The 17,855-nt window shown below is 49.3% G+C and overlaps 1 protein-coding gene across 4 annotated transcripts in view; it reads left to right on the plus strand.

Annotated features, from left to right (window-relative positions):
* The first annotated feature begins 2,105 nt into the window (after positions 1–2,105).
* Positions 2,106–17,855, plus strand: part of DGKA (diacylglycerol kinase alpha) — a 28,998-nt gene continuing 13,248 nt past the window's right edge. For 2 of the 4 annotated variants that reach the window (XM_027106587.1, XM_027106588.1), the window contains exons 1-17: positions 2,127–2,286; positions 7,898–8,045; positions 8,466–8,539; positions 8,862–8,994; positions 9,245–9,319; positions 9,776–9,825; positions 10,184–10,258; positions 10,458–10,577; positions 10,691–10,805; positions 11,376–11,464; positions 11,601–11,720; positions 11,916–12,014; positions 12,189–12,272; positions 12,476–12,549; positions 12,854–12,928; positions 13,339–13,424; positions 13,516–13,605. In XM_027106587.1, coding sequence (XP_026962388.1) covers positions 7,982–8,045; positions 8,466–8,539; positions 8,862–8,994; positions 9,245–9,319; positions 9,776–9,825; positions 10,184–10,258; positions 10,458–10,577; positions 10,691–10,805; positions 11,376–11,464; positions 11,601–11,720; positions 11,916–12,014; positions 12,189–12,272; positions 12,476–12,549; positions 12,854–12,928; positions 13,339–13,424; positions 13,516–13,605 — 1,423 coding nt within the window. In that variant the 5' untranslated portion in view covers positions 2,127–2,286; positions 7,898–7,981. Of the gene's footprint in view, positions 2,287–3,181; positions 3,325–7,897; positions 8,046–8,465; positions 8,540–8,861; positions 8,995–9,244; positions 9,320–9,775; positions 9,826–10,183; positions 10,259–10,457; positions 10,578–10,690; positions 10,806–11,375; positions 11,465–11,600; positions 11,721–11,915; positions 12,015–12,188; positions 12,273–12,475; positions 12,550–12,853; positions 12,929–13,338; positions 13,425–13,515; positions 13,606–17,855 lie in introns of those variants that run through there. The other 2 variants (XM_027106585.1, XM_027106586.1) reach the window with 2 other exon arrangements.

Genomic DNA, 17,855 nt, shown 5'->3' on the forward strand with positions numbered 1-17,855 from the left:
AAAACAAAGCAATGGCTGACTAGGAACTTAGTAAAGCTTTGAAATGAAGCTTCAGAAGTTTTATGGGGTCACAGCTTGGCTTCTCTTCCATACTCCACCTTCCTGAGTTCCACCAGAGGCCCAGCTCAGAAGATCTCAAAAAGACTCATTTAAAAACTGATTTGCATTCAATACACTGTCATTGCAAATGTTCTAACACTGCCATCCTTCATCCCTGCTCTTCTTTCACCAATTGTGCTTCAGCCCTGCTGGTCTAGTATCCTGTCCATAGCCTTGTTACTAAAGGTAAGAGTGAGCTGAAGCATCTAAAAACTAGAGGGATGTGTTGGTACTGACTGTACTACCTGAGGAGTACTAGTGGGCTAATCAAAGGACCTTTCTGCAAGAAGCAATCGTAAAGTGGCCCCTGTTGACCACCCTACCCTAGGCCCCCCACTATGCCTTCAGACATCCTGCCTCAGCTCTGGGGTTGACGGGAAGTGAAACTCAATTGTCTGCCTAGCAGACCTGCCTGGGACCCAGCCCTGAACCCCGGATGTGTCCCCCACCACCCTGAAGAGGAAGAGGGGAACGAAGAGGCTGGGGAGAACAAAGCTGTTGTTTTTTCCTTTCCCTTTGTTCATTGCGGTTTCTTTCTTTCTGATTTTTATGATGTGGTTGATTAAAGAAATGAGCACCTGGAACTGTAGGCATTAGACGCCTCCTCCTTAGATGTTTCTTGGCCTTTCTTCCTCCCACCCCCACCAATAACTGACTGCGGTATGATGGAGCACAGATCCAAAAGAAGATGCAAGCCTAGAGTATGACCGATTCCAACTTATTGCTTATTAGAGAGATCACCTCATGCCCCACTTTGAAGTCTCAAAAAATGTCTTAGAAGGAGCATCTTTAACTTCATGTAGGAACATAGCTGAGGATGACAGAGTGAAAAAACACAGGTCGTACATAGGGTGGTAGCACTGCAAGTGTTATTTGCAAGGAAAGCTGAGTGCCTTAAGGATTAGTATCATTCCAGGATTTCTAGATGAGGGGCTCAGGGGCAGAAAACTGATTGGAAGAGGAACTAGGGGACCTGTTCTTACTTATATTGTATGTTTGTTTAGGATGGCTTATACACATACCCACACAACCAAGCCACTGTTTGGTGCAGTCCTTAAGCTGGGCTATCTATGTCTTTGGCTGTCCTGCAGAACAAAGTACAGGACTTGGTGCGTAATAAACCTTCAAAAGTGCTTGGGGCTTCCCTGGTGGCACAGTGGTTAAAAATCCGCCTGCCAATGCAGGGGACACGGGTTCTAAGCCCTGGTCCGGGAAGATCCCACATGCCGCAGAGCAACTAAGCCCGAGAGCCACAACTACTGAGCCCACGTGCTACAACTGATCCCACGTGCCACAACTACTGAGCCCGCATGCCACAACTACTGAAGCCCCCATGCTTAGAGCCTGGCTCCGCAACAAGAGAAGCCCCGGCTCGCCACAACTAGAGAAAACCCACACACAGCAACCAAGACCCAATGCAGCCAAAAATAAATAAAATAAATAAATTTTTTTTTAATTAAAAAAAAAGTGCTTATGATTTACTGACTGAGGAGGTCATGTAGGAAGGGGAGATGAAGGATGGGGAGTGTCTTTGTCTTTTTAAGATTAGAGGGGAGACAGGAGCAGAGAGACAGGTCCTCTCCAACCGCTGCCTCATATCTCCAGTTCAGATGCAACAACGATACTCCAAACCCTATTACTCAGCAGCTATATTTCTGATAAAAATGGAGGATTCTCTTCCAACAAGTCTCAGAACAGTCAAGAACTGCTTAGACCCCTCTGTTTCCACTAGAGGGCCTCGTGTATTCATTCCTTCTCCTCTCCAACCTCCACCAAAAGTATGTATATATTACATTTGTGTTTGTATGTGTGTACACGTACAACATACACACAACACCCACATACACCCTTCCAATCAGAGCTCTCCCTCCCCCTCTCCACCACCAGGTGTATGAGGGAAGATTCCAGGAACTCAAGCCTTTGTTACTGTGCCCTACTTCAATGAAGGCTAGGAGGCGGTTAGACAGAGTTGGGGCGGGGCCAGGGAGCAGGATGCCTGGGTCTTCAGTTCCTACCAGTAAGTCCCTAGGCCTCAGCCTCTCTCCCTTGCTCTACCAGCCTCACCACCATCCATGCTGCCCCAAGAGCCTTAACTACAAACAGATTCCAGACAGGAGAAGCTGAAAGGATCTCCTTTCACCCCGACTGTTGTCCAGGGCCTTCCACAGCACCTGCCAAGGCCAGCAGGTAAAGTGGGAGGGTTAGGGCATGGAGAAAGGGTGGATTCAGACCAGAATGCTCTTTTTTTTTTTTTTTTTTGCGGTACGTGGGCCTCTCACTGCTGTGGCCTCTCCCGTTGCGGAGCACAGGCTCAGGACGCGCAGGCTCAGCGGCCATGGCTCACGGGCCCAGCTGCTCCGCGGCATGCGGGATCCTCCCGGACCGGGGCACGAACCCGCGTCCCCTGCATCGGCAGGCGGACCCTCAAACACTGCGCCACCAGGGAAGCCCCCAGACCAGAATGCTCTTTGCACCTGAATCACAACCCCAGACTTAAGGGAAGAATCTGAGTCTTGAGAGAAGGAGGTGTCCTTAGCCTGGGGAAAACAAATCTGAGGCACCTGGGGTTTGGGTTTAACGGAGGTGAGGAACCTGGAGGCAAAGATGGGCAGATTCTCTCAAGTAGTGTCAAGCAGTGTGGAGCCCATGGTGGCAGGGAGGTGTCTGGTCTTAGGATGTGCAGTCTGAAACTCTGGCCTTGCTCCTGCGGAGCCTCCTGAGTGTGAATTCAATCCATGGTGGATGGATGGAAAGGAGCTGGGAAGGCCCCTGGTGGCAGCAATTAGGAGAGGGTGAGAAGTTGGTTGGGTGGGCAACAGCCAAGCTGTCTCATCAGCGGCCCCGCCCCCTACCTTGGCCTCCCAGGGTTGGGATGCGGGGAGAGGCTGTGAGTGATTGGAAAGACAGATACAGAGCTGTTACGGGGCGGGAAGATGAGCTGCGCAGGAATGTGGAGAAAGTGGCACAGACCAGAGCCCTGGAGATAATCGGGGGAGGGAGGAATCGGGTCTGGTGAACTAGAAGTTTCCAGAGTTAGGGGCGCCCGGCGCCGGGCGCGGGCGCCGGCGGGCGGGCCTTCTGGGGTGGGGGGCGGGCAGCTGTGTCGTCAGGAGCGGGGCGGCCCCGCGGCAGCCGCGTCTGCCTGGCCCGTCCCCTCCAGCCCAGCTCGGGCTCCAGCTCCCGCGCCGGCGCTCCAGCTCCGACAGCGCGCCCTCCGCAGGCAAGGTAGAGACCCCCGCGAGCCCCCTGCCGCCTCCCGCCCTCCCGCACCGGAGCAGGCCGGGGCGGGGGCCGCGGGAGGGGACGCCCCACGGGCTAGGGTAGGGCTGCTGGGCCGAGAAGGAGGAAGCGTGACAGCTGGAGCGGGTAGCTAGAAGGGTTTGCGCCAGGAGCGGGGGGCAGCGGGAGGACTGGCCCAGAACCCCGTAAGTAGTGTTTCCCGCAGACCTTGCCCTCCATCTGTCCCGATGATTCGGACAGATGCTGAAGCTGGCTCCTGGGGACCCGAGTCGGAGGAAAGTCCATTTTGGAACCTGCACACCGCTGCACGGGTGGAGAAGGGTTCTTGTTTGGCCTCCTGGTCCCCAACTTCCCACCCCTCTCCTTTCCACACCTGTCACCGGGAAGTTTCTGAAACTACCTGGGTCTGAATCCTACTTTTCACCTTTCAGTGGGGGAAATGAGCTTTACTGAGGAAGAAATGCAAATATTGCTGGGCATCTCCTCAACCTCTTAACCACATGAGCCCACATCCCCCAAGCGTGCCAACATCGTAACTTCCTCCTGTACTGCACAATGACACCCACCCACACACACACAAACACCACCCCCTTAATCAGGCAACACTACCATCTGCCATGTTTGTGGAGGCTTAACAAATATTAAGGCTTCAAGCCAAATGATTCCCTCTCAGGGGCCACTGACTGGTAGCAGGGATGGGCAGGAAGGAAGAGACCCTCCCTCAGTCTTCAGAAACAGGAGGAGGATGTAAGCCCTGGTGTGGTTAAGGGATTCAGAAGTCCAGGTAATCAGGTCTGGGCCCTCAAAAGGGAGTGCCTGCCCCTTGGGGATCCTTGCTGGGTCAGCCTGAGTGTTCTGGGGGCATAGCTGATTCTTGGGTAATGGTAAACCTACATGACTTGGAATGTGAGCAATGAGTGTTGATGTGAAAAAGGAAACTTTAAATGTTAGCACTGGCTTTGGAAATCATAGTTATCTCTCAGTTACCAGCAATTTTAGTATTTAATGTTTAAAATAAGATCTAGAAGACCAGAGACACTAAGATTTAATGGAATGGACTAAGGACACTATGTCTAGAGTCTGGGTGTGACCCTGAGAGAGTGGCTCTCTATCTGGGCCTCAGTTTCTTCCTCTGTAAAATAAGACAGTTTGTGCCTCCCAGCTCTGAGGACGTTCTAGGATTCTCTGCCTCCAAGTCAACTTCTTACTTTCTCACCCCAAGTTGGTAGGGGCAGGCAGGGAAACCAGAGGAGGGAGGGGAAGGGTGAGTCACAAATAGCTGGCGGTTGGGCAGCAGACCCCACCCTCCTAGCCCTAGCCTTGGTCTGGACTAGCCCAGGTTACAGCCTCAGGGCTGGGATGGAGCAGGACAAAATTGGACTTGTTCCAGATTTTTAAGGCCCTGCACAACTGAAAAAATCGCAGGAGCCTTTATGTCCAAGGTCCCAGCCCAGGAGTGTCCTTGGACCCTGATAGTCTAGTTTCTATAGCCACCTCCTCTCCCTCCCAGAGGCAAAATGCAGGATCCTGATATTACATGCCTGTGCCTGAGACATGACACAAGTGGGAAGGTATACAACTTGGGGTTCACTGCTGCTGGGAGTCCCTAGAATTTATGCCATCCTGGGTCCAAGGCATCATTTTTCCTAATCTCCAGATATGTTTCTCTAGGTACCACCCTTGTATAATAATAATAATAATAATAATTATAATAATAGCTAATGTTTCCTGAGTTCTTTCTCTGTGCCATGCAGTTTGCTAAGTATATTGCATGTATTACCTTATTTAACCCCCCCATGGTGACTGATTTCTCCAGGTAACCATTTTACTGATAAGAAAACAGGTTCAGGGAGATGAAATAACTCACCCAAGAGCTAGAATTCTTTTTTTTTTTTTTTTTTTGGCCACGCTGCGTGGCATGTGGAATCTTAGTTCCCTGACCAGTGATCGAACCCACACCCCTTGCATTGGAAGCGCAGTCTTAACCACCGGAACGCCAGGGAAGTCCCAAGAGCTAGAATTCTAATCCAAGCCTACCTAATTCAAAAGTCCTTTCTTTGAACTTCTCCTATATACTACATGTAAGACCGGGGGGGCTTGTGAAAAGACAGGCAAGAGAGAAGTATTCTGTCTTCTCTCCCATTTGTCTCTTGTTTGCTCTCTCCCTGTCACTTTCTCTCTCAGATTCCATTTCCTAGAACCTTGGAGCCATCTAAGAATCCCCAGGGGTAATCAGAGAGGCTAATTAAGCCTTACAGACCCCATTAGCCATAAGACTATTATATATTCATTAGATCTGTTGGGAGGAGAAGTTAGATTATAGTCATTGAAAGGACCAGGTGGGTGGAGTCCTTTCTCCACAATATTAGTGTCTCAGAACCCCCTTCTAAGTGTTCCCAGAGAGCCTCCAGAACAGGAATGCTATACATGGAGGTGAGTGGCAGAGATGTCCCAAGGGCAGAGGTTACAGAGAAGTTTCTTGCACCATCAGAAAAAAAATTCTAGTAGACCCTAACTGCCTCCTTAAGCCTGCCCCAACCACCCTAAATAAGTGGGCGGAGCGGAGACAGAAGGTCAGGGCCTTGGATGGAGTACCACAATAAGTGCTTTTTAGCATCATTCATTCATTTAACAAATATTAATTTAGCACCTACTATACGTGCCCCACATTGTCTCATGTTCCCCTCACTGTCCAGATGGATACTCTGGCATCCCATTTAACCGCGCTTGGATTAAGAGTCCCCATATATGACTCCCTAGCTTCATACAACTATTTGTACAACCAATATGGAGCACTTATAACATGATGGGCATTAGGTATTGGGGATACAGTGGTGAATAAGACTGATAAGTTCCTGCCCTGTGGAACTTACATTTTGGTAGGAAAAGACAAACAGTAAACAAAGAAGCAAATAAATGGGCAAGATAATCTCCAGTTGTGATAAATTCTATGAAGGAAACAAAGGAGGGTGCTACGCAAAGGAGGGGGGCTACCTTAGGACAGAATGATCAGGGAGGAGCTGACATTTCAGCTTAGGCAAGAAGTGGTGGTCCAGGCCGACAGAGCAGTAAGTCTCATGACCCTGAGCAGGGAAAAACTTGGCATGCTTGAGGAACAGAGAGGAGGGCAGTGAGACTAGAAGGCAGTGTGTGAAGGGGAGAGTGGAACAAGAGGAGGACAGAGAGGTGGTGGGGGAGGGGGTTGCACCACGAAGTTCTTGGGTTGGAGCCTTGGCTCCTCCCCTTGTCACCTGCCTTGGGAAGTCCCAACCTCTCTGAGCTCCCGTTTCTTCATCTGTAGAATGGCTATACCAATAATTCCCTATCTCATAGAATTTGATTTTACTTGTTAATACAATAACTACCATTCCTTGTAGGCCCTCTATATGCCAGGTGTTATACTAGGTACTTTCCATACATTATTTGACTTAATCCTCACAACTATGAAAGATAGGTAGCATTCTGCCATTTTATAGCTGTACTTTGCCCAAGTCACACAGTGGTAACACAGCTAAGAATGGAACCCAGATATGACTAACCCCAGTTTTGTTTGACTCCAAAGTGGTGTTGTACTATGCTAATGTAAGATATTGTTATTGCTGTTACTGAATCCGCAAGGCAAGTTGCCCTCTGCAGCTTGGCCCCTGGGTCAGTGGTCAGCATGATCCACGTGATGGCTCCTCCTTGGTCCCTGGGTCCCATAGCTGAAAGTTGGGGCTCCCTAAACACTGCTAACCTAGCAGGGTGGAAGGAAGGCTCCCGCACTCAGCACAACCCTCCTGGAGCTGAGACGCCCGGCAGATGCTCAGAGCTTTCTTCCCCTACCTTCTCCCCAATCTCTCGTGCCTGGGTCCCGCCCTTCCCCAGTGGAGCGCTGCGGGACGCAGACGAGGCGGGGCCGGGGCTGGGGACCCGGCTAGAGCTGGTTCTTTGTCGCGCGCGCCAGGAGCGCTAGAGGTCGTTGCTGCGGGGCGTGGGTGGCTCTGGGAGTGGTAACTGAGCAGGGCTGGGGACCGGGGCTGGAGGCGGAGCAAGATGGGGTAGTGGCCCGGGAGGCGTGCCGCCATCTCAGTGAGAACCGCCGGAGGGCCGGGTCTGCGGGATGCGGGATGCGAAGGGAGATGGGACAGAGCTTAGGCCCGGCAGAGACTACAGAGATTGGGGTTGGAGGGAGAAAAGGTAGGAGCAGGCGAGGGACACACACCCGGAGACGTGTATAGCCTGGGAAAGAGGGGTGGGGGGCAGGGATGTGAGGGATGGTCAGAGATGAATCAAGACAGGTTGGGGAAGAAATCAGAGAGCTGGAGAAGGATACAGAAACGTTGGAGAGAAAGTCAGGGATGAGTCAGAGAAACAGAGACAGCGGACAGACACTGTCAGGGAGAGACAGAGACACAGAGGAGAGGAACACAGGAAAAGGAAGAGACTTAGGGAGGGACTCAGAGACAAGAAAAGAACAGAAATAGTAGTAGGAGTGGAAAATGAACAGAGTATACAGAAGCAAAGAGACCCAGACAGCTGGCCAGTCCTGCCACATGCTCTTGTCATCTTCCTCCAGAGCTACCCTTGGAAGCAGAGTTCCAGGAGCCAGAAGTACTACTACCAAGCTGTCTTCGTGTCCATCCTTAAGAAAAAAAGAAAGATGGCCAAGGAGAGGGGCCTAATAAGCCCCAGTGATTTTGCCCAGCTGCAAAAATACATGGAATGTGAGTCTTCCTCTCAGTCATTCAGTCCTGGGGACCTTACCCTTAGACAATACCTCCTCCTCTTCATTCCCCCAAGTTCCCCCTCTTTTCCCCAGTGGCCTTGAGACGGGATGCTCCTGAGATATGCCTGGCTGGGAGCAAGAGGCGAGGGAAATAGGAAGATGCCCGTGGTCTTAGCTCTCTACCCACCTTCTCTGAATCTTGACTGCCTGCACCACATCTCAGAGAAGAGAGATAAAGAGGGCAACCACCTTGGAGGACATGAAATGTTTTTCTCTCTGTACTTCTGTGTTTCTTCTTGGAGTTTCTTTTTCATCTCACTGGAATCTTCTTTCCCGTTGGATGTCTGGGTGGGACTGTGGCAGAGGGCAGGGAGAGCTGAACCAAACTCATGCTCTCTTCACTCTCTTCACATCCTAGACTCCACCAGAAAGGTCAGTGATGTCCTAAAGCTCTTTGAGGATGGTGAAATGGCTGAATATCTCCAAGGAGATGTGAGTGGCAGCTGGGAAATCCTCTCCTTCACCAACTCCTCCCACCTTTGTTTTTGCTACTCCATCGGGATGCCCAACTTCCAGGGATTATTCTGGGCCCAACCCTTGCTATCCTCTCTCCCCAGCATCCATTGTTACTGCAACTATTGCTTTAGGACAAAACAAGAGATTCTAGTAACTCAGGACTTAGCCCAATAAACCATACTCCTGCCTTGGGTGCTTCTCAACTCTGCACTTATTGTCACTGTCCCCACCACTCCCAATTCAGTCCCCAGCTCCCATCCTGCAGATCTCCCCAGGGTAATGCTTGCTCTCATCGTAGGCCATTGGGTACGAAGGATTCCAGCAATTCCTGAAAATCTATCTGGAAGTGGATAATGTTCCCAGTCCCCTAAGCCTGGCACTGTTTCAATCCTTCCAGACTAGTTACTGCTTAGAAGAGACTGTAAAAGAAGGTATGGTCACGTAGATGGGACTGCGCTGGGCCTCCTGAGGAAAAGTGAAATTAAGTGTGGGTTTTGGGGTGAGAGTGGAATTGAGTCACATGTTGGGGGCAGGGTGGTGGGAGGGAGAGGTAGAGGGTAGCCAGGCTTGCCTAGGAGCCAGAGGGAGGAAAGTTAAAGGGAAGAGTTGGAACAAAGGAAAAGAGAAGAGCCAGACTGGAGGGAGCCCCAACCTCAGATCTGCTGTACTTTCTGTAACCAGATGTGGTGTGTCTCAGTGATGTCTCCTGCTACTTTTCCCTTCTGGAGGGTGGCCGGCCAGAAGACAAGCTAGAGTGTGAGTTACCATTCTGGACTGGGAGAGGGAAGGAAAGGTGAAGGGAGAGAGGGTATTCCCCAGCCTTCCTTCCCTCATTTTTTCAGGATTCCTAAAGGCTGACAGGCCAGACAAAGGTGGGGCCAGAGAATGGACCCATTTCCTCTGTTTCCCCAGACTCCTTATACCTAACGCCATCCACCATAGTCACCCTAGTTCCCACGTCTTGTATATTTTCGTGTGGAGGACCTGGGATGGGATGTGGGAGGTGTGTACTGTCTTGCCTATCAGGTTCACCAAGGGTGGAATCCAGACCTGTTTCCCCTCCCTTTTTGTCTCCCATCTCAGTCCCAGCCCCAAGTCCTGGGCTCTTCATCCAAAAAGTCTCTCCTTATCTCTTTGTTTCCCCTGTATTCTGTTATGAATTCTTTGGGTATCCCTCACAAACTGACCCTGGCCCCCTAAAACACCCCACAGTCACCTTCAAGCTGTACGACACGGACAGAAATGGGATCCTGGACAGCTCAGTGAGTTGGGGGACCTGTATGCTGTGCAAGGGAATATGTGTCCATTTGTCTGTGCCCCCCGTCCCAACTCTTTCAGGATCTTAAGAAGCAGAGGAAGCAAGAGGGAGAAGCTGAGTCCTCTAGGACTAAATCTGGGAGTAGGTCCCAAGCTCTTGACCCCTAAAAGAGGATGCTGGAGACACGACTTGGGGGCTCCGTTGCAAACACAGACACATAGACATTCATTTACTTGGCAGAGACACCTGAGAATGAGAGGGGGTCTGTGGGTGGAACTCAGGAACCCTGATTTCTAGAGGAGGGTTTGGATGGTGGTAGTGAGGCAGGGTATGGCTGTGGCTCTTACCCTCTCGGCCCTCAGGAAGTGGACAAAATCATCATACAGATGATGCGAGTGGCTGAATACCTGGATTGGGAGGTGTCTGAGCTGAGGCCGGTAAGGCAATTCTTCCTGCATGTCCCTTGTTGTACCTGCTCCCTAGTGAGACCTTTATCTACCTCCCCCCATCTCTGACAGGCAGCCTGGTGCCCTTGGCTAGGATGGCTAGGCTGGCTGTCCTAGGGGACAGTGGAGAAGTGTGAGATCTGAGGGGTTACTCACACCAGAAGTCCACCTCCCCACATTCTCTGCTCAGATTCTTCAGGAGATGATGAAAGAGATTGACTATGATGGCAGTGGCTCTGTCTCCCTAGCTGAGTGGCTCCGGGCTGGTGCCACCACCGTGCCACTGCTAGTGCTACTGGGTCTGGAGATGGTGAGTAGGAGAGACTTGTGAGGATGGGCAAAACAGTTGCCTTGGGTTGTACTTGCCAGAGGTTGGCACTCTAAGGGCTTAGACATTCCCGATCATCTGCTGTGCCCTCCCAGACCCTGAAGGACAATGGGCAGCACATGTGGAGACCCAAGAGGTTCCCCCGACCAGTCTACTGCAACCTGTGCGAGTCGAGCATTGGTCTTGGCAAACAGGGGCTGAGCTGTAACCGTGAGTGTAACCTGGGAGTGTGGGAAGAGGGGGGCAGCCCAGCTATCTGTGGGAACACAGCACTGAACTTAGAGAGACCTGACTTTGAATCCTGGGCTCCGCCAGTGAGGGGTTATGTGACCTTGGGAAAGCCACATAACTTCTTTAAGTCTTAGTTTCTTCAACTGAGAATGAGGTAATTGTGAGCTTTAAATAAGTTGATGCAAGAAAAGTGTTTCATGTAGTGCATGTACATACTATTAAGTCTGCAATAAAAATTAGCTATTATTATTGTTGTTGTTATTGTTGCTGTTGTATCTGGGCCTCCTTTACATCATCCAGCTCAGTTCCTGACACATGAATGGAGTGGGGTTGGGCATATAGTAGCAATTGCTCTTTTAGGGGAAGAGTGAGCAAAAAGCACAGGTCTTGGAGGTGAGCTCCCAGCCCAAACTTGAGTTCTGTACTACACCCTCACAGCAAGGGGTTATATGCCATGTTTCAGTGAGTGATGCTGTCTCACCCCCAGGTAAGGAAGAAATAGGGGGAGGGGCTGCAGCTAAGCCTCTGACCTTCTTCACTCTTGCCCAGTCTGTAAATACGTCGTTCACGACCACTGTGCCATGAAGGCCCAGCCCTGCGAAGTCAGCACCTATGCCAAGTCTCGGAAGGACATTGGTGTGAGTGACCCCACGCCCACCAGATCACCACCCCCGTCCTGGCCCTGGTCCTGGCTCTTGGCCCATTGCTGCCCTCAGGCCTTCCCCTAGTCCCTGCTCAGACCCTCTCAGACAAGAGTTTGCCTTTCTCCCCAAGGTCCAATCACATGTGTGGGTGCGAGGAGGCTGTGAGTCTGGACGCTGCGACCGCTGCCAGAAAAAGATCCGGATCTACCACAGTCTGGTTGGGCTGCATTGTGTGTGGTGCCACCTAGAGGTCAGTCCGGGAGCTATCCCTCCAGCCTTGCTTTGGGCCCCTCCCTAAGCTGCCCTCTCCGGTGGCCCCCTCGGGCACATCTCCCTTACAGCCTTGGTTGCCCTACTCCCAAGGGCTCTCTTTCGGTAGCAGACCCCAAGCTGAGAGGTGACGAGGTTCCCTCCACAATCTCTCCGTGCCTGCCTTGTCTTTCAGATCCATGACGACTGCCTGCCAGCCATGGGCCATGAGTGTGACTGTGGGCTGCTCCGCGATCACATCCTGCGTCCATCTTCCATCTATCCCAGCGTCCTTGTGAGATCCCTGGACAGCGGCTGGGAGGGGACAGGAATGCTTCCCCCATTCACACACGCACACAATGCCATTTAGAGCAGAGAGCCTATATTTTTAGGATTCAAGTCAGACTCTCATCTGTTTATGGATTCACACAATCCAGTTTTCCTTCCTTCTGCCTCCTTCCCTTCCTAGGCCTCTGGACAGGAGCGTAAAATTAGCAAAACAAACCAGAAGACCGTGGATGATTTAAATTTGAGCACCTCTGAGGCACTGCGGGTACAGGGCTGAGAGGCTTGGGCTTCGTGGTGGGGACCTCATGGGAGGGAATGAAGTGGGGAACCTGGGGACTGGTTCCTGCTCCCTGGGGGAGGGGAAAGCCACCTGGGGGGAATGCCAGCCCTCTGCTCCTGTCTCCGGGACCCATCTTAACTCTGACAAAATCCTGCTTTCCTTATCCTTGTTTTCTTCCCTCAATGCAGATTGACCCTGTTTCTAACACCCACCCACTTCTGGTCTTTGTCAACCCCAAGAGTGGTGGGAAGCAAGGGGAGAGGTGAGAAGAGCTCTACTAGGTCTTGTAAAATAGAGAGGGAAGATGGACAGAGGTTGGGTATCTGTGTGTATGCAGGGGACATACCTTGAGGACATCAAGAGAGTGGAGTACAGGGACCTCCCTGGCGGTCCAATGGTTAGGACTCCATGCTTCCACTGCAGGGGGCGGGGGTTCCATCCCTGGTGGGGAAACTAAGATCCTGCATGCTGCACGGCACGGCCAAAAAAAAAAAAGAGAGAGAGAGAGTGGAGTACAGAATATCCATGCTGTGCCCTGCCATGAGCTTTCCTTTTTCCCCACACAGGGTGCTTTGGAAATTCCAGTATCTACTAAACCCTCGACAGGTGTTCAACCTCCTAAAGGATGGTCCCGAGCCAGGGTGAGTATAGGTTAGGGGCTGTATCGCAGGTTTGTGTGTGTCTGCCTATCTGTGTATGTTGGAAAAGAGCAGGAAAGAGTGCCTGTTGGGAGGGGAGGTCCAGGGGAAGCCCAAGAAACCAGACTTCAGAATGCTCCTTTTGCTGGGTATCCCTACCTCTGAATTCTCCAGCTCATCTCTGTTCTGCTCTCAAAGAATGGAGATACCAGTCTCTCCCTCACCACTAAGAAGTGGCTATAAGATTTCCCCATTGTACTTTTTCTCTACCCTTAATAGAAACAAGTCGTTTGACAAAGGGGAAGGGTGTTATAAGGAACGAGAGACAAGAAGTACTTACTCTGCCTGTCCAAGAGTTGGGTAGCCTCAGTCCAGTTATCCTTCCTCATCTTCTCTCTCACCTTTTGTCTCAGGCTCAGATTCTTCAGAGATGTTCCTGATTACCGGGTTTTGGTGTGTGGAGGAGATGGCACAGTAGGCTGGATTCTAGAGACCATTGGTCAGTGCAGGGAGCGGCTCTGGGCTGGGCCCAGGGGCAGTGGCCTTCCAGAGCTAACTCCCTTCATCCGTCTCCTTACCTGCCTCCACAGACAAAGCCAACTTGCCTTTTGTGCCTCCTGTTGCTGTGTTGCCCCTGGGCACTGGAAATGATCTGGCTCGTTGCCTAAGATGGGGAGGAGGTAAGTGGTTAGAAATTGTTTTCCTGGGGAATGGGGGAGTTGGGTAGGTAGGGAAAGGCACACAGAGAAGGCATTTAGGCATCTGGTGAAGAAAAAGCCTTGGTGGAAAAGAGAGGCACAGATGGGGGGGGGGGTCCCAAAGTGGATTGTCCCAAAGGAAGAGAGCTCTGGAAGAAGCAAAGACCTGAAGGGTCAAGGATGACAGTCTGAACCTAGAAGGGTCAAGGGTGACAGTCCTCTTCCCTATAAACCTAAAAATATCCTTCTGTTTCTCCCAAGTCTTAGGGCTCAGAATCAAAGAATATGGGGGTAGAGAGGACAATGTGGGAATAAGGAAGGTTGTATAAGAGCTAAGCCAGATGCTGAGTGATGGAGCTAGCAGGGAGCTTGGCCATGATTCATTCATTTATCCAACCAATTACAGTTGACCCTTGAACAGCATGGTCTTGAACTGTGCCGGTCCACTTATTGAGGATATTTTTCAGTAGTAAATACTATAGGACTACACAGTCCATGATTGGTTGAATCCACAGATGTGGAGAAACAGTGGATACGGAGGGCCAACTATAAGTTATACACAGATTAACCCCCATGTTATTCAAGGGTCAGCTGTAATCAAGGGTCATTCATTCATTCATAATTTTTCCCATGTCTTTTGCAACAGTCTCCTAGCTGCTCTCCCATTTCTAGTCTCTTTTTCCCTTCAAAGAGAAAGTTTGAGAGATGTAATTGGTAGATAAAGAGGTCAGTGTGGGGCAGATTGAAATTGTCCTGGAACTGAGGAAGTTGTCTTGGAATTGAGGCTCTTGGATTCAGAGTCCAGCTCTGAGATCTTACAGGAGATTATGGAATAGGAGGCTGCTAAGGAGAGCAGAAAGTATTCTAGGTGGAAGAAGTTGTGTAAGGCCAGAGGAGTCACCAAACAACATGGTGGTGCATTTTGGAAAGCGAGTTGTTCATTGTGACTGGGACATAGGGTGCACAGTGGGCAATGAGAAGAGGGAGGACTGAATTGTGCAGGGTCCAGAAAATGCAGGGTCATGAATGCTGTAGTGAGGAGTTTTTAACTTCATCCTGCCAGAGTTTGAAAACTGACAGAAATGATGTGTAGTGTTTTGTATTGTTTGTCTTGCAGTGTTTTGAATTTTTTTGACCTTGGTTATTTCTAAGAAGTGGGTCATGTATCCTTCAATTCACCACAATCCTCTTACCTCCCTTCCAGTCACTCACTTTACGTTTCTAGCCTCTGAGGCGTTTGAATGTGCAATCCCTGAACCATGGGGAGCTCTGGAACTCATGAAAGATGTAACTAAAAGAAAAAATAGGTGTGTGTGTGTGTGTGTGTGTGTGTGTATGCATATATAATACTTTATATATATAAATTATAGTTTGTATATAATAAAAATTACTTTTTATATAAAATATTATTCCAGAAAGGAGAAATATCTCTGCATAATATAATTTAAATCTTGTATGTAAACATATGACCATTTGTGGGGGAGGCATGCTTAAATCCTCAACATCTTTTTTTTTCATTAACAGTATTAGACACTTTGAAATCATGAACTTTGAGTCTTCACTTTTTTTTTTTTTTTTTTTTTTGCGGTACGCGGGCCTCTCACTGTTGTGGCCTCTCCCATTGCGGAGCACAGGCTCCGGACGCGCAGGCTCAGCAGCCATGGCTCACGGGCCCAGCCGCTCCGCGGCATGTGGGATCCTCCAGGACCGGGTCACAAACCCACGTCTCCTGCATCGGAAGGCGGACCTCCAACCACTGCGCCACCAGGGAAGCCCTGAGTCTTCACTTTGTGTTTTGCAAATGAGACTCTCATAGCAGTTTCTGCTAATTCCATCTGAATCATGAAAATAATGATATAAATACAGCACTAATGAAAACTTGTGTTGATATTGAAAAAAATCCTAAGATTCAAAGGGGGATTGATGGAAGGAATACTGCTATGGGAGCTCTGTGGAGGATGGATTGGAGGAAGAAGGCAGGACCTCAATTGCAATTGTCTAGTCAAGAGATGATGAGCACAAAAGCAAAGGCAGCACCAGTGGAGTCATGGGGTAGAAGCCACAATACTTGGTAACTAGTGGATTGTGGAGGAAGAGGTAAAGACAAGTCTAAGACATTTTCTAGGTTTGTGGACTGAGCAGATGGGGATACCATTTATTAAAATAGGGAACATAGGGCTTCCCTGGTGGCGCAGTGGTTGAGAATCTGCCTGCCAATGCAGGGGACACAGGTTCAAGCCCTGGTCCGGGAAGATCCCACATGCTGCAGGGCAACTAAGCCCGTTCACCACAACTACAGAGCCTGCACTCTAGAGCCCATGAGACACAACTACTGAGCCCACATGTCACAACTACTGAAGCCTGCGGGCCTAGAGCCCATGCTCCGCAACAAGAGAAGCCACCGCAATGAGAAGCCGACGCACTGCAACGAAGAGTAGCTCTCGCTTGCCACAACTAGAGAAAGCCGGCGCGCAGCAAAGAAGACCCAACTCAGCCAAAAATAAATTAAATAAATAAATTTTTTTTAAAAATAGGGAATATAGGAGGAGGACCAGTTTAAGGAAGAAAGATAGATTTGGTTTTGGATGTACTGAGTTAAGGTATTAGTGGAGCACCTAGGTAGAGATGTGTGGTGGGTAGTCAGAAATTGATGTTAGGAATTTAGGAGAGAAGTCAGGGATGAAGATATGTGTTTGAGAGTCAACTTCTAGGAGGTAATTGACATCCTCAGAGTAGATGAGTTACCCAGGGAAAGAGGTAAGAAGAGAAAGTGGATAAGGACAGCCAGATCCTGGTAAACACCCTATTTAAGGGTTGAACAGAAGAAGATGAATTATTAAAGGAGTCTGTATTAGTGTCCTCTTGCTGCTGTAACAAATCACCATGGTGCCTTAAAACAACACGAATGTATTATCTTAACAGTTCTTGAGGGCACAAATCCAAAATCATTTCCACTGTACTAAAATCAAGATGTTGGCAGGGCTGTATTTTTTCTAGAGGCTCTAGGGGAGAATCCCTTGCCTTGTCTTTTCCAGTTACTGCAGGCTACCTGTATTCCTTGGCTTATATCCCCCGCTTCCAACCAGCAATGTTATCCTTCCAAGCTCTGCTGCCGTTGTCAAATCTCCTTCCATGACTCTTCTTTCTTGTAGCCTTCTTTCACTTATTAGGAGCCCTGTGATTACATAGGGCCCAGCCAGATAATCCAGGATAATCTCATCTTAAAATCCTTAATCACATCTGCAAAGTCTCTTTCGCCATTTAAGGCAACATATGCACAGATTCTGGAGATTAGGTTGTGCACACCTCTGAAAGGCCGTTGTTTTGCTTACCACAGAGACTAAGAAAAAACAGAACAGGTCCTCCGTAACTTTAGTGGTATTTTAGAGGCTGAGTGAGGAGTTTCATGTGTTAAAATGAGAGCTAAAGATATACTATTGGTTTTGGCAGGAATCACTGGCAATCTTTGCCAAAAGAGTTTCGGCAGGGTGGTATGGAGAAAGGCAAATTATAGTGGGTTGAACCATTGGTGGAATGTGAGGAAGTGAAGACTTTTTTCTTTTCTTTTCTTTTTTTTTACTGCACCACGCGGAATGTGGGATTTTAGTTCCCCAGCCAGGAATTGAATCCGTGCCCCCTGCAGTGGAAGCGTGGAGTCTTAACCACTGGACCTCCAGGGAATTCCCTAACTAGTCCCGTATTGATAGACATTTGGGTAGCATTCAGGTTTTTATTACACACCATACTGCAGTCTATCTCTGCACACAGATGTGAGAATTTCTCTAGAAGAGATTTCTAGGAGTGGAATTGCTGGCTCAAAGTATAAATATTTTACTAGTTATTTTATTTTTTAAAAATTACACAAGTAATGCATCAGTACATTTTCACCGTGGAAGGTTTTAAAAAGTAAAATGTGTGAGCCTTCACATACAGGTTTCCTCTTCCCTACCCCCTCACCAAATTCCACGTTCCTCCCCAGAGATAACTGTTTCCTATTTGCACTCATTTTCCTGTTTTCACACACACACATAACTTTTAAACAAACATAAATGGGATCATACTACACACATTGTCCTGGGACTTCTTTTTTCATTGAATATGTCTTGGAGAACTCTCCATGATACTACATAGAGATTTCATTCTGATTTCAATAGCTGCACATTATTTCATAGCATGGATTTGGCATAATTTATATAACCTTCCCCTCCTGGTGGACATTTAGATTGTTTCCA

This window comes from Aethalodelphis obliquidens, unplaced genomic scaffold (assembly GCF_003676395.1).
Source record: "Aethalodelphis obliquidens isolate GAN/ISIS:26980383/991018 unplaced genomic scaffold, ASM367639v1 scaffold8, whole genome shotgun sequence".
NCBI lineage: Eukaryota > Metazoa > Chordata > Mammalia > Artiodactyla > Delphinidae > Aethalodelphis > Aethalodelphis obliquidens.